The sequence below is a fragment of the Salarias fasciatus genome, chromosome 22, assembly GCF_902148845.1.
Source record: "Salarias fasciatus chromosome 22, fSalaFa1.1, whole genome shotgun sequence".
Classification (NCBI taxonomy): Eukaryota; Metazoa; Chordata; class Actinopteri; order Blenniiformes; family Blenniidae; genus Salarias; species Salarias fasciatus.
Window position 1 is genome coordinate 9,954,065 of NC_043765.1, and position 15,185 is coordinate 9,969,249.

The 15,185-nt window shown below is 45.8% G+C and overlaps 3 protein-coding genes across 16 annotated transcripts in view; 1 reads left to right on the plus strand and 2 right to left on the minus strand.

Moving 5' to 3' along the window:
- Positions 1-15,185, minus strand: part of LOC115409065 (class I histocompatibility antigen, F10 alpha chain-like) — a 272,574-nt gene that overhangs the window by 230,195 nt on the left and 27,194 nt on the right. The gene's annotated exons all lie outside the window — the stretch shown is intronic.
- The window catches only part of LOC115409066 (class I histocompatibility antigen, F10 alpha chain-like), a 348,874-nt gene that overhangs the window by 112,273 nt on the left and 221,416 nt on the right, over positions 1-15,185 (plus strand). For 2 of the 11 annotated variants that reach the window (XM_030120051.1, XM_030120052.1), the window contains 6 exons: positions 1,205-1,471; positions 4,929-5,207; positions 5,406-5,720; positions 6,218-6,319; positions 6,437-6,483; positions 6,704-7,739. The exons of 3 other annotated variants lie outside the window; for them this stretch is intronic. In XM_030120051.1, coding sequence (XP_029975911.1) covers positions 1,205-1,471; positions 4,929-5,207; positions 5,406-5,720; positions 6,218-6,319; positions 6,437-6,483; positions 6,704-6,775 — 1,082 coding nt within the window. In that variant the 3' untranslated portion in view covers positions 6,776-7,739. Of the gene's footprint in view, positions 1-1,204; positions 1,472-4,928; positions 5,208-5,405; positions 5,721-6,217; positions 6,320-6,436; positions 6,484-6,703; positions 7,740-15,185 lie in introns of those variants that run through there. 6 more of the 11 variants (XM_030120050.1, XM_030120043.1, XM_030120046.1 and 3 more) reach the window with 6 other exon arrangements.
- LOC115409078 (class I histocompatibility antigen, F10 alpha chain-like) overlaps positions 1-15,185 on the minus strand; it is a 420,939-nt gene that overhangs the window by 77,837 nt on the left and 327,917 nt on the right. The window contains exons 7-8 of one of the 2 annotated variants that reach the window (XM_030120074.1): positions 12,585-12,625; positions 11,098-11,316 (exon numbers count right to left, since the gene is read on the minus strand). The exons of the other annotated variant lie outside the window; for it this stretch is intronic. Of the exons in view, the coding sequence (XP_029975934.1) occupies positions 12,609-12,625 (17 nt within the window). The 3' untranslated portion in view covers positions 11,098-11,316; positions 12,585-12,608. Of the gene's footprint in view, positions 1-11,097; positions 11,317-12,584; positions 12,626-15,185 lie in introns of those variants that run through there. 2 annotated transcript variants of the gene reach the window in all.

Here is a 15,185-nt window from a genome sequence, read left to right on the forward strand (position 1 = left end):
GTTTTCCTCATTTTGATACATTTTTTACTGACATTTTGTTTTCAGAACAAAACTATCTTAAGGTCAGACCCTTCTTCCTTCCTAATATGTGATGTGTTTTCATAGAGATGTTTCACTGAACCAAAAACTGGATTAACAAGTATTTCGGGAAAACAACTGTATTTTCATGTTGAAGATGTTTAATACAGTTTTTTTTTCTTGTTAAAAGAAATGTTCTTCTCCTGGCTTTATTTATTTCAAAACTTTCATGTTAGTAATTTAGTTGATAAGGCTGCATTGATAATATAGCTTAATCTATTGTGGGATGGAAACACAAAGTATGCAGAAGCTTTATAACTTAATAGTATGAGACCTGCTTAAACAAATTAAATTGATGTGACAAAACACTGCAGATACTTTATGTAATGAATTAACATTGCTTTAACAGGTGGTAATTGAGTACACTAAAAATAAAAAAAAGTCATGTCGTAGGGTAATTGAATATACTATACATCAAGAAATCAAGTTGTTTTAACATAGGTGAGTTTTGCATACATAACAAAAAAGAAACACTTTAAATGTACGTAAAAAAATTTGCGTTATTTGAACAAATAAGAAATGAGTACAATTAACACTAAAAAATCGTTTTGAGAAAACATAACTTTATTATGTGCAACCGATGTCCATAACTTTTTCATGTAAATTGAACAGACTTTTTTTTTTCAGTGTAGATGATATTGATCCAGTATTCCATGTGACTAATCAGTGATGAGAAGTGATCTTCCTCAGTGTCTCTACTGTCTCACTCTCTACTGTCTTTCTCCTGATCACACATTTGAACTCATTCTGTCTAATAGAAAGTCAAAGCTGCTGATCAACAGTCCAGTGATCAGCTGTTGTTCTGCTCTGGTGTCTGTTCAAAGTCCTCTGATGTTGTCAGCTGGAATGAAAGCAGCTGAAGAAATTCCAAAGAGCTTTTCAACCATTAGTTGATCAGTGAGAAGAAAGTGAGCTTTGATTGGTCTCATCAAGTGTTTCCAACCAGATGAAGTGAAGAAAAGAGTGAAGAGATGCTCTTTGAATCTCATGGATTCAGGCTTTAAAGCAGCTCAACACTTTACACAAGAAAAGGAAGAAGCAGCCAGATCAGAGGGAAACAGCAAATGTCCAATCAGGCTGGACTGTCAGTGTTATTGATTGATTTACTCTCTTCTCTTTCTTCCAGAAATTCACTCTCTCAAGTATTTCTACACTGCTTCAACTCAAGTTCCAAACTTTCCAGAGTTTGTGATTGTTGGTTTGGTGGATGAATATCCGATTGAACACTACAACAGCAACACCCAGAGATTACAGCCCAAACAGGACTGGATGAATAAAGTCACAGAAGAAGACCCAACATACTGGGAGACATCCACTAATGGAGCTCTGGGAGCTCAGGAAACCTTCAAAGGAAACATTGGCACAGTGAAGCAGCGTTTGAACCAAACTGGAGGTTTGATTGAATTTTGTCTTTTTTCCCGATCCTGTCTCCACTGAGTCCACACACACACGCACACACACGCACACACACACACAGTTAGCTGGTCAGGTCAGATCCAGTCCTCCTCCAGTAGAAACAAAGCAGATCCATAGAGAAATGTGAGAGCTGCTTATTTTTCATCTTCAAACTTTTTCCAAACAGTGTTTGAATGAAAACTCTCCGTTTGTCACTTGTTCCTTGAGCTTTGAGTCAGCAGCAGGTGTGAAGTGGTTAGCACTGTAGCTTGTTAACTAAAATGGCGTAAATGTCACCTAGCTTATTAAGTTTTCTCGCTTAAACTTTCGCTAACCTGTTAAACAAACTTGAACATCATCTCGCTTATTAAATACTTAGCTCAAATGGCAGTTAGTTATTAATGAAGCAAGCTAAAACATCTAGCATGTTAAAAAGCTATCTTAAACATCTGCTACCATGTTCAATAAGGTAGCTGAAAAATCAGCAACCAGGTCAAATAAGCTATCTTCAACGTCATCTGTCGCTTGCTAAATAAGATAGCTTAAACACCAGTTAGCTTGTTAAACCAGCTAACTCAAACATTTACTGACTTGTCAAATAAACTAGCTTAAACAACTGCAAGCATGTCAAATAAACTAGCTTATAAACATCCGCTTGTCATTTAACCCAGAATAACATAAACTCAATTGTTAAATAATCTACCCTAAACAACTACTAGCATGTTAATTAAACCAGCATAAATGTCAGTTAGCTTCTTAAACATGCTAGCCTAGACAACTGATAGCATGCTACATCAACTTACTTAGCTATCTGCTAGCATGTTAAATACGTTAGCCAAAACATCAGCTAGCTTGTTAAAAAAAAGCTAGCTAACCATCTGCTAGCATGTTAAATTTGCTTAAACACCAGCCAGCTTGTCATATAACCGAGCTTAAACAAAGTTAACTTCTAAAATGACCAACTCTTATCATTATAAAAACAAGCTTCAATGTCATCTAGCTTGTTAAAAAGCTAGAAAAATCTGCTAGCATATTAAATAAGGTGGCCAAAAAGTCATTGGGCTTGTAAAAAGAAAACATAGCTAAAATGTCGGCGAGCATGTTAAATAAGCGAACTGCAAGCATGTTCAATAAGCCAGCTTAAATGTCAGCTGGGTTGTTTAAATCAGTACAATCTTAAAGGGATACTTAAACATTCTGGCAAATTGGCCCATTTAGCACAATTCCTTCGTCATTTCGAACAGCATACTTACTTTTCTTGTGAGGGTGAGCCGTTGTTTATCCAGAGGTGAGTCGGAGAAGGTTTTCGGGACGGACACAATGGAAGTGGATGGTATTTTTGGTTCTCCTCGTCAAACTCATCAAATACAAAATCCAACAACCCCAAAATACTTTGGTGGGCACGTTATAATCCGAACATTCACTACGCTGTGGAACACCAACAAATAATATTGTAGCGTTATGACACTGAAGCAAATACTGGGAACTACTTTTTCTTTTGAAATCACTACGCCCAGACACCATATTTAGTAAGTAGTTCCGTCTTAGCAATCTTCGCATAAACAACTCAATCTCATAATTTTGCATTTATATTTCACAGCGTAGTGAATCTGCGGATTATAACGTGTCCACCAAACTGTTTTGGGGTTGTTGGATTTTGTATTTGATGAGTTTGACGAGGGGAACCAAAAATACCATTCACTTCCATTGTGTCCGTTGTAGCGATCAGGATGTGATTGGTAAAGAGAGAAAGGGGACATTTCTCCAGGTGATGAACTCACTTGCTTTATTCTGCAGAGATTTCTGATCATTCAGCAGCTTTAGTTCCCCAGCCAAAAGGAAATCAATTGAACTGGAGATTACTTTCAATCTACTGATCTTGTTGGCTCCATCGATCTCGAAAGATCATAGGGGGGGTTTGTCTTTGGTCAGGGAACTGCAGCGTTGGGCATGGCTGTAGAGGCCGATCCAGGATCCGCAGATCCTGCCGCAGCCACTGCGGAAGACCTGTTCGCAGTGTGGTGAGGATGTCAATGGTCTCCGCTGTCTGCGGAGTCTCTTCTCCCCCCAGCGGGTGTCTCTTCTCTCCTCTGCTGTTCTGATGACAACCTGGGTGGTGGTCCGCCAGTCGGAGCGGTTGGAGGCGGCTGACTCCAGGTCGGAGGGGTTGAAGTCTCCAGCCTTGAGGTCACGCTTGCAGATATTGTCGAACCTGAGCTGTGCGTCCCTTTGACCTGTTTCCAGTAGCCAGCTCCCCATACAGTAAGCCTTTGTGGATTCGGCCGTTGTCCATTCTGGTGATGTGGCCAAGCTATCGCAAGTATGTCTGGATCAGGATGGCAAACATACTGGACACATCTGCTCTGACTAGGACAGGGGTGGGGAACCCTGGTCCTGGAGGGCCGCAAACCTGCATGTTTTCCATGTCTCCCTGCTTCAACACAGCTGATTGCAATGAGGCTCGTTATCTGGCTTTCTGCTGGACTTGGCCATGAATCTTGATTCGATTCAGGTGTGTTGAAGCAGGGAGACATGGAAAACATGCAGGTTTGCGGCCCTCCAGGACCAGGGTTCCCCACCCCTGGACTAGGACGTCGATGTTGGCTACACAATCCTGCCAGTAGTCTGCGAAGGCAGCGTTGGTGGAAAGCGTTCAGCTGACGTTCATGACAGAAGTAGAGGGTCCATGCTTCGCTGCCGTAGAGGAGAGTGCTCAGTATGCAGGCCTGGTAGACTCTTGTCTTGGTGTTGGTGGTTAGCATAGAGTTGCCCCAGATATGCTTCCCCAGATGGTCCATCACTGTTGATGCCTTACCGATACGGGCATTCAGTTCAGCATCTAGGGAGAGGTTGCTGGAGATGATCGAACCGAGGTAGGTAAACTTGTCCACCACCTCAATGGTGTGGTCACCGATGCTAATACTGGGAGCACTACTAACAACTTGGCCCATGACCTCGGTCTTTTTAAGGCTGATGGTGAGGCCAAACTCAGAGCAGGCACCAGCAAAGCAGTTGATGAGACGCTGGAGCTCTTCTCGGTGTGGGCAACAAGACCAGTATCATCAGCAAAGAGCAGCTCCCTGTTGAGAATGGTAGAAAAGTTTTAGTTTGACTAGAAAGCTGCTGTGGAAACACAGAGCTCCTGCAGCAGAGAAACATGTTGGATGGTTGAAAGCTGTTGAACACAACAGCGGCAGGTTGTGTCCTGACACGGCGGCTCTCCACAGCAGTGCGTCCGGAGCGCACGGAGCACCTGAAGTGCCCTGACCAACACTGAGCTGCAAATGCAGAGGAATCAGGGATCAGTGAAATCAATCAAGTCAGACAGGAACTCCAACTCATGAGGAGAGTCCTGATGAGGAGTGTGTGTGTGTGTGTGTGTGTGTGTGTGTGTGTGTGTGTGTGTGTGTGTGTGTGTGTGTGTGTGTGTGTGTGTGTGTGTGTGTGTCTCTCAGGTGTTCATATTTTCCAGTACATGGTCGGTTGTGAATGGGACGATGAAACTGATGACGTGAACGGATTTCGACAGTATGGTTTCGATGGAGAAGATTTCCTCATTTATGACCAGAAGACAGAAACATGGATCGCTCCAGTTCAACAGGCTGTTCCCTCCAAACACAAGTTGAGCAATGACAAAGCATTGATGGATTTTCATAAACGATACCTGACCCAGGAATGTCCTGATTGGCTGAAGAAGTATGTGAAGTTTGGTCGGAGCTCACTGATGAGAAAAGGTAAAATGTTTGGAGTTTGTCTCTCAGCTTCTCTTCTTTCATGCTGCTCTCAGCATCTCCTCTCCTCTCTCCATCTGGCCTTCCTTCATCCCTCTTTCCATGGCCCGTCTCTTCCTGGCTGCAGTGGCTGACATGAGAGAGAAAGAGTGTAGAGAAGAATCCAGTAAAGTGTGAGGTGTCTTCCTGCTTGTTCTCCAGATCTTCCCTCAGTGTCTCTCCTCCAGAAGACTCCCTCCTCTCCGCTCACCTGCCACGCTACAGGTTTCTACCCCGACAGAGCCGACTTGTTCTGGAAGAAAGACGAGGAGGAGCTCCATGAGGACGTGGTCAAAGGAGAGATCCTCCCCAACCATGACGGGAGCTTCCAGATGAGCGTTGATCTGGATCTTTCAGGGCTCAAAGATGAAGACTGGGGGAGGTACAGCTGTGTGTTTCATCTGGCTGGAGGACAGGAAGTCTCCAAGAGACTGGACAAACGGGACATCAGGACCAACTGGAAGACAAATGATGGAGGTCAGAGACTCTTCATTTCACTCACATTCTCTCATTTGTCACTTCAGGAAATCAAGTCCAGCATCATAGAATGTGAAGTTGACTTCAGTCCAGAACTTTCCCCTCATTTCCCAGAGATCCAAACCTCCAGAGTTCATCTGGATTGATTTCCACATGTGACTGAGGCCTGGATCCCATCTGTCAGTCTGTGAATGCAGCGTCTTCTTCCTGCTTCCACTGTCCAAAAGCAGATGGGATGTGAGCCTCATGAGAGCAGCAGATCAGAATGTGGAGACGTTCCACTGACAGTGTCAATGCAGCCTCAATGCAGCCACAGTCATCTTGTCAGCAGTCTTTGCCGCTCTCTGCAGGCAGCAGTGCTGATGCAGCTGATCAGGATGCTCTCCATGCTGCAGCTGGAGGAGCTGCTGAGGCTCTTTGGAGACGTCCCACACTTCTCACACTCTGACATCAAATGTCCAAACTCCTCAGAGAGCTGAGCAGCTGTTTCTCTGCAGGGTTTCCCACTGGAGCTGCTGCTGGAGGAGTTGTTGCTGCTCTGCTGCTCCTGACAGGCTGCATCATGGGACTCATCGTCTGCTTGAAGAAACCACCTCAAGGTAAAGTAGAAACTCTCCTTGTCCAAGTTTCTTCCTTTGGATCTTCCTCTTCAGTGATTTCTCCTCTTCCTTTCAGACACAAATGACTGAGAACAAGTTTTGCTCTTTGTTTTCCAGCCTCTGAAACTTCCTCTTCATCAGGAGAAGATCCAGCCATGAAGAAAGTGAGTCCATCACGTGAAGCATGTCAGAAATCAGGCCGTAGTCTCCAACACTCCAGTCCAGCTCCAGATGTGACATGTCATGAACATGTGGATTGAATTGAAGACTTTGGACACATTTCTCTCTGTTTGATCTGCTGTGTGGAGACAAACATGGATTCCAGGTGAAAAGTGGATTGAATCCCACTAACAGAGGATTCTTTGTCTTTCTTTGTCTTGACAGGGGAGCAGTGAGGAGCAGAGCATGTTAAAACCTCTTCATGAAGGAAGAGTCCAGAGAGGCTCCAGTCATTGAGTCTGATGGAGCAAGAGCCAAAAGAAATGATGGAGAAGTTGCTGATTGCTCCACTCTGAGCTGCTCTCCAGGACGGGGCTCCTTCCTCCCTGTGGATTGACTTTGCTTTGGTGGAATCTTGCTGCAGCTTGTGGCTCTTTGAGTGTTTGGATCAGATGTTTTGGAGGAGGAGGCTCCTGCAGCAGTTCTCACACTGGTCCAGTTTACATGGGTGTTTTTTGCAATCCATTTGAAAACAATCGTATTAAACGCATTTGTGTACATGACGGCGATCCACGATCAGTCCTGGTTTACCAGGACCCCTGATGAAACAGATTATACAGCGTCCTCTGACATGGGGACAAAGTCTCTCACAGAACTTTCAGGTCTTCAGCTCTGCAGCAGCAGTCCTCAGCCCCAGCAGTGTCTTTATCTGCTGGATATCTGCTCAAATAATGTCCCAACATCTCCATGATACGCTGCTCAACGAGCGAGCGCTCCCCCATCCGGAGTCCCGCCCCGCCGAGCGGCACGTCCCGGTGTAAAGCTCCACAGCTCTGCTCCGCCTGCTGATGTTTTGAATTAACTGGTGTTCGTGTTCACTTGTGACCAACAGATGTTGAAATACTGACTGAAACTTGTATTCATTCTAGAGAAACGTCGGTTATCTACAGTTACAGTAAATTAATAAGTTTAGAGTCTTTTGTGAGTCTTATTTTAACATCTGCTGTTACCAGCATGAGTTTACAGACATTCCTCACTCTTTAGCAAGGGAACCAGTTCATCCATAACACCGGCCGGGCGGACCTCCAGTAGTCTACCATGGAGCTCTTTGAACAACTGGCTGTTGAGCGATTTGTGGTCGTCTCTCCTCTCCAGTGTTTGTTCTCTCAGGGTTTTTATTAAAAAGTGTTTCTCAGCCAGTGAAAATCCTATTTGGGCTTCAATGGACATGAAGACAGTCTGGATTAGAACTGATGTATTGAGCAAGTTTCTCTCCTCCACTGATTTCCTCCTGACTAAACTATTGATCTGCTTCATTCACTTGTTGCTTCTCATCACTTCCTTCTGATCTTTCCTTGGTTTCATTTGATCTCAGATGGTGAAATGTTTTGGACTTTGCTTCATATTGACAGCAGAAACCAGGAGCTTTTTCCTTTATGGTGTCAGTTCCTCAGAGGACTTTTAGAGCTGCTTTCATCTCAGCTTTTGCTCTTTCAGTCATATTTATTCTGATTTTTCAGCCTCTGAATAAAGTTCTCCACAATCCCTCAGTCTTTGCTCTTTTTTTTTAACATTCGCATTTCCTTTGTCACACTCTGTACCTGTGTGCACGTACCAGAACACACACACACACTCAGCCAGGTCCAGAGTGCTCCTCAGGAGGACTGGGACTCTTCCCGGTGGGCCGGTCTGATACTTGGACCGGGTTGTCCCGGGCCTCCTCCCTCCACTGACAGGACCTCCGCTCGGTCTGCCGTGTGTGAAACAGGTCAGAAAAAGCAACGGCGGCCCAGAAGAAGCTTGGAGTATCTCTGGAAACAGATGCTCACAGAGACAAGTTTTTCACTGAAACTACGGTCAGAACAACAGATGAGGACGATGAAACGGGTCAGAAGTTTAACCACAGTTCAGTTTAATCCAGCAGTCAGTGAACTGTGAGGCGTTGTGTCGTCTGACTTGATAAATCAGTTCAGTAACAGTTTGATGTGACGCTACAGAAGTGGAAAACCTTGTTTTTTAGCCCCTCAGGAACAAGATCCAGCAGCAAGCAGCAGTCCAGAGTGGGCAGGTAGGACTGATCACTGGATCCATCAGATTATTGAATATCATGAAGATCAGTGTTGGAAAAGTAATATATTACTTTCACAGGCCGTGTTGTTCAACCATTGACTTGCAGGTCATAAATGACTGATCATCACTGATGAAGAGTCGGGTGTCGACCTGCTCCATGTGAAAAACTCCCTGGAAGTCCTTGATGGTTCAGCTCCACATGAATGAAACGGAGCCAGACTGATCAGAAGGCTTTGTGAAAAGAGGGATTTGTGCTGAGAATTTAGATCCTTTTTAAAATGTGATTTAGAGTCAGAAGCAGAGCAGGAGCCAGTGGTGACGAGGGGATTGATCCTGAATGAAAGTAATCTCCTCTCTCAGTAGAATCTGCTCCCTGATGTCCACCATGTGACTGGACCGGCCTCCAGCTTCCTGTTACCACTGTCCATCACACCAGCAGCCTGGGAGGAGAGCTTCTCACTGGAAACTCATTCGAAACACACTCAGGAGCCCTTTGACCCGGAAGAAGAGGTGGAGAGCACTTCCTGTGAGCTCCTGCAGAGGTCGCTGTCCAGAGGAGAGGTGCTGAAACGCTCTGCTGCAGTTTTATCCAGAGATGTTCAGAGAGGCTCACTGTCTCACTTCCCTACTTTCAGGGAGTTCAAACAAGCTCACAAGCTGATGAATTCAGAGTGTTTCATCGTTTGGGAAGCGACTCCAAAAAACCCCTGGTCCTTCCCATCAGCCCCCTGACCATCCATCCATCCCTGTTAAACCTGGCTGCATCTGCAGGTGTGAGTCGTCCTGATCTGGAGCTGGAGCTGCTGACATCGCTGACAAAGACATGAGGGAGTCCAGATTCAGAGCTTGACAGAGGATGTAGAAGATGTTGTCATCAGAAGGCCACTCTGGTTCAGAGCCACAGATGGAGTGATACTGAGAACCTTCCCAGACCGGACAAACCAGAGTCTGGAACATGGACTGCCGTCCCCGACACCACAGAAAGATGAAGAAACCTGCATCTGGAGTCCGTCCACCTTCAGATCCTCATCCGTGTGTGAGCAGCTGTTCTCCACTGTGAACAAAGCTGAAGGTAAAAAACAATATCTACAGTGTTATCTTCATTTTAGAAATCAGGAAATATCTGCGGCTCCCAGTGTTTTCTTTTCCGTGGAAACCGGGTCCAAATGGCTCTCTGGGGGTTAAAGGTCGCCGACCCCTGGTCTAGTTTGAATGAGAATGTGATGTTTGTGCCTCCACTGTGTCTCTGAGCTCATATTGATGCTGGTGTGTCTGGATCCATGTTTCTATGTGTCTGTAGAGATTTATGGAGGATCAGAGGAATGTCTCTGTGTCTGCATGTGTGGATCTATATGATCCATGGATATAGAAACACTATTCTAGACTGTTTCCAGACTTTTCTAGAGTTCCAGGAGCCTGATCACAGGGAAGAATCAGATCTTAGTTTCTCCTCTGTCAGATGTTCTTGTCTTCAGCTGCCAGACTGAGTGGTCAGCTCTCTGCTGCAGTGGATCCTGGTTTTTCTTTCTGTTGCTCTGAATGTGATCTTCTTGCTTCCTGACTCCCTTCATGGCCCTGATGTTCCTGATGTGTGTTCTACACTGTTCAGTTGAGCTGTTTTCTAATGTGTGTGTCTTTCTTCATGTCTGCTCCTCAGCTGTGGTCAGTCTGTTCTTCCTCCTCATTGACAGCTTGTATTTTATCTGAAGTTCTAATAAAAAGATCAAACCCAGCATCTCTTCTGGAATCCAGAGTGTGGACACATTCTGCTCTGTTCCTCTGAAGGGGATCAGAGGAGGACAGTAGTGACAAAACATTTGACTTCATGACATTTTTTTAATAACATTCAACAATTTATTGAGGCGATTTGATAAAAAGCTGCAGAGAAACACATGGAGCGTTCACCAACAGTCCCTTTCTCAGCTCCTTTTCCTGCTGCTGCTCCCCGTCTGTCATTGAACAAAGTTTGACAGAATAATTCCAGCTGAACTGAAGAACTGAAGGTTTCCTGCTTCAGCAATGAGCTCAGTGAAATACCTTCCTCCAGTGCTGCTCACACTGCTCCCTGCCAGACTGCTGTGCTGGAGCTCACACTCTGCTGCTGGCTGAGCAGGGACAGGAGAATCTGACATTTCAAATCTATCAATCCGTTCAGTCAAAGCAAACAGCTGCAGCTGCTCCACATGGAAGAAATGTAAAAACTCCAGTGTGACTGACAGACACAGCAGCTGGAAACAGAACCCAGCCAGGAAGATCAGCTGTTCAGAGGGCCCAGTCCACACTGCTCACTCCCTGGTAGTGAGGAAAACAACATGTCGATGTGGTTTCTAGAGAAGTTCACCAAACAGAAACAGCTCTCTGATGACGATCGGGGCCAAAAGTCCAGCGGTGTTGGCGATCCTCCCTCACTGAGGGCTTCACTTCATATGACTGAGCGTGGGCTTTTCCTGGAGGAGCATGAGCTGGTCCACATGTTCAGGAAGAAGCAGACTGCTGTGCTGCTCCTGCTGTCTGTCACCAGCTGAGCTCAGCTCTCCTCTGATGGACACTTGTTGCAGGGATGGACAGCAGCTGGAGGCCAGTTTGGAAAGCAGTGGAAGATCCAGCTGTTCTTTCCTCCACTGCAACACATCAGCATCCAGAGGAGAGAACCCCCCCTGGACTTTACTGTTTGCTGCTCAGCTCTGTCCCTCATGCTCTTCTCTGGAGCTCCTGGAGTGAGGAACCCTCCAGACATCTGGTCCAGGGGGGGCTTCTTTTAGGGGCTTCTGGGAGGAGAGAAGAGGAAGAAGATGAAACACTGGAGAAGATTTCTACAGTCATGTTGTGGCTCCAGCTGCCTTTTCATCACTTCCATGACTGGGTGCAGCACAGGGGACACACACACTCCACAGCGCTCCGTTTACAAGCTTTATTCCTTTATTACAACAACGTCTCAGAACCAAGTCTGGCACAAAGCGGCCAGCAGCTGTGAGCTGACCCCGTCACTCCCACAGCCACACTGACAACACACTCATGACGGAGCCGCTCATTCACACACCTGACTCACACACTAACAGCACACACACGTGTGTGTGTGTGTGTGTGTGTGTGTGTCCCTACATGAAGCTCCTGCATTGTGGTCTTGATCAAATCTTCCAGAACTCAAAGCCTCTTTGTTCTTCTTCAGCAGTGAGGCTTGGAAGAAGACTAGAGCCAGACCGTCCTTTAGAGGAGCTCCAAAAGGTCATGACCCCTCTGAGGCCCAGCTGAGACATGAAGCCTGCTGTGACCTTTGACCTCTGTGGCTCTCATTTGACCTCTACAGCAGATACAGACCAGAAACTTGAACTGTGAGGCTTCTGGAAACTATAAAATCAGAATCAGGTGGAATTATTCCATAAGCTCCTCCCACACAGGAAGTAGCTTCAGGAAGGAGGCGGGGCTTCCAGAGTCTCTGTGTGAGTTTGAGCCAGAGGAGGGAAGAGGCGGCAACATCCAGTTAAGACCATCAGTTAAGCAGCATCAGAACTTCAGCAAGGCATCATGGGAGGGGAATTCTGCTGCAATGATGGAAATTGTCCTGCAGCCTCCGAGTTCCACATATTGCACATATAAAACAAGGAGTGTTGTGAATGTTCCATATTCCTGCTGCTGGCTGAAGGGCAGGGAAATCTAGAATCCTCTGTCCTAAAATATAGATCCAGTCTTTCCTCGTCACGAGTCAAATGTCCCAAAATGAAACTGAACTAATCAGCCTGATGAAGGAAACAGAGCTCATTCTGAGAACACTTCTGAAGATCAACCAGGACTCGACTTGGAAGAAGAACTGTTTTCTAGAATTTTGGACATTTCTGTCTGTTTTTAGCTCAAAGCAGTTTGATTCATTTGATAGTTTGAAGAATTCTAGAGAAGCAAATGTTGCTGAAACTACTGGGAGAATTTCTGCTGAAAACAAGAAAATTTGATGAAATTGAAGAATATTTGTCTCATTTGAAGGAGGAGTGTTTCTGCAGTGAACGGCTGATTTCTGACATGTTTCACTTGATGGACTCACTTTCTTCACGGCTGGATCTTCTCCTCATAAAGTTTCAGAGGCTGGAAACAAAGAGCAGAACTTGTTGGAAACACATGAAACATGTTCCAAAGCAAGAAGTCAGCTTGAAGGCAGAAACAACAGAAAGGAACATCAAACAACACTGAAACATCCTGATGAAAGGAAATAGGAAAGTACTCACTGTTAGTGGCTCTGAACCCTGAAAAACAGCAGGAGAAAGAGGGAGGAGGTTACCATGACGACCACTCTTTTCCACTCCAAACCCTCCTTCAGGTTCAACACACACACATCAATGATCCTGATGAGGAAAGGAGAGTTTCTACTTTACCTTGAGGTGGTTTCTTCAAGCAGACGATGAGTCCCATGATGCAGCCTGTCAGGAGGAGCAGAGCAGCAACAACTCCTCCAGCAGCAGCTCCAGTGGGAAACCCTGCAGAGAAACAGCTGCTCAGCTCTCTGAGGAGTTTGGACATTTGATGTCAGAGTGTGAGAAGTGTGGGACGTCTCCAAAGAGCCTCAGCAGCTCCTCCAGCTGCAGCATGGAGAGCATCCTGATCAGCTGCATCAGCACTGCTGCCTGCAGAGAGCGGCAAAGACTGCTGACAAGATGACTGTGGCTGCATTGAGGCTGCATTGACACTGTCAGTGGAACGTCTCCACATTCTGATCTGCTGCTCTCATGAGGCTCACATCCCATCTGCTTTTGGACAGTGGAAGCAGGAAGAAGACGCTGCATTCACAGACTGACAGATGGGATCCAGGCCTCAGTCACATGTGGAAATCAATCCAGATGAACTCTGGAGGTTTGGATCTCTGGGAAATGAGGGGAAAGTTCTGGACTGAAGTCAACTTCACATTCTATGATGCTGGACTTGATTTCCTGAAGTGACAAACGAGAGAATGAGAGTGAAATGAAGAGTCTCTGACCTCCATCATTTGTCTTCCAGTTGGTCCTGATGTCCCGTTTGTCCAGTCTCTTGGAGACTTCCTGTCCTCCAGCCAGATGAAACACACAGCTGTACCTCCCCCAGTCTTCATCTTTGAGCCCTGAAAGATCCAGATCAACGCTCATCTGGAAGCTCCCGTCATGGTTGGGGAGGATCTCTCCTCTGACCACGTCCTCATGGAGCTCCTCCTCGTCTTTCTTCCAGAACAAGTCGGCTCTGTCGGGGTAGAAACCTGTAGCGTGGCAGGTGAGCGGAGAGGAGGGAGTCTTCTGGAGGAGAGACACTGAGGGAAGATCTGGAGAACAAGCAGGAAGACACCTCACACTTTACTGGATTCTTCTCTACACTCTTTCTCTCTCATGTCAGCCACTGCAGCCAGGAAGAGACGGGCCATGGAAAGAGGGATGAAGGAAGGCCAGATGGAGAGAGGAGAGGAGATGCTGAGAGCAGCATGAAAGAAGAGAAGCTGAGAGACAAACTCCAAACATTTTACCTTTTCTCATCAGTGAGCTCCGACCAAACTCCACATACTTCTTCAGCCAACCAACACAGACTGTGGTGAAGTAGTTTTTAAGAGAAGCTATCAGAGCTTTGTCATTGTCCAACTTGTGTTTGGAGGGAACAGCCTGTTGAACTGGAGCGATCCATGTTTCTGTCTTCAGGTCATAAACGAGGAAATCTTCTCCATCATAACCGTTTTGATGAAATCCGTTCACTTCATCAGTTTCATCGTCCCATTCACAGCCGTACATCCTCTGGACAATATGAACACCTGAGAGAGAGAATCACACACACACACACACACACACACACACACACACACACACACACACACACACACACACACACACACACACACACACACACACACACACACACACACACACAATGAGTGAGTGTTGGTGTGTGATCAGGACTCTGACTTGATGGATTTCTTCTGGATTCAGCTCCATGTTGACGCGTCGCAGCTTTTTCATCATCAATCAGTGGTTTGGATTCATTCAGCAACTTTGTTCAGTGGAACTGAAGACAAAGGCAATGAAGTGAGGTTCACTGGCTGCAGTCACATGTTTGGACACTTTGTTGTAAAGTCTTGAAGTGAGATTCACATTGATGTGAGGAAGCAACAGAAACTTTGGATTTCCTCCAGTCTGAGCCCGACTTCACAACGCTCTCATGTGACTGGAATGTGTCGTCCTCACATTTCATTTAGCTTCTTTAGCATGCTAGCAGATGTTTAGCTAGCTTCTTTAACATGCTAGCAGATGTTTAGCTAGCTCCTTTAACATGCTCGCAGATGTTTAGCTCGCTCCATTAGCATGCTAGCAGATGTTTAGCTAGCTCCTTTAGCATGCTAGCAGATGTTTAGCTAGCTTCTTTAACATGCTAGCAGATGTTTAGCTAGCTCCTTTAGCCGTCTGGCTCCACTGCAGCAGCTGCTGTTAAAGTGTTTCTCTGTTCTTTGACTCAATAAAACTCTCAGAGTTGTGACGAAGCGTTTCCCTCTTAAAGCTCGTCGCCCACTGAGACCAAGAGGCTGCAGACATGGAGGACGCTGATCTTCCTGGAAAGAGCTCATTCTCAAAGCTTTCTGAGGATTTTCCAAACACCATATTTCTAATTATTTCATCATGGAGTCTCTACAGTAACCCTC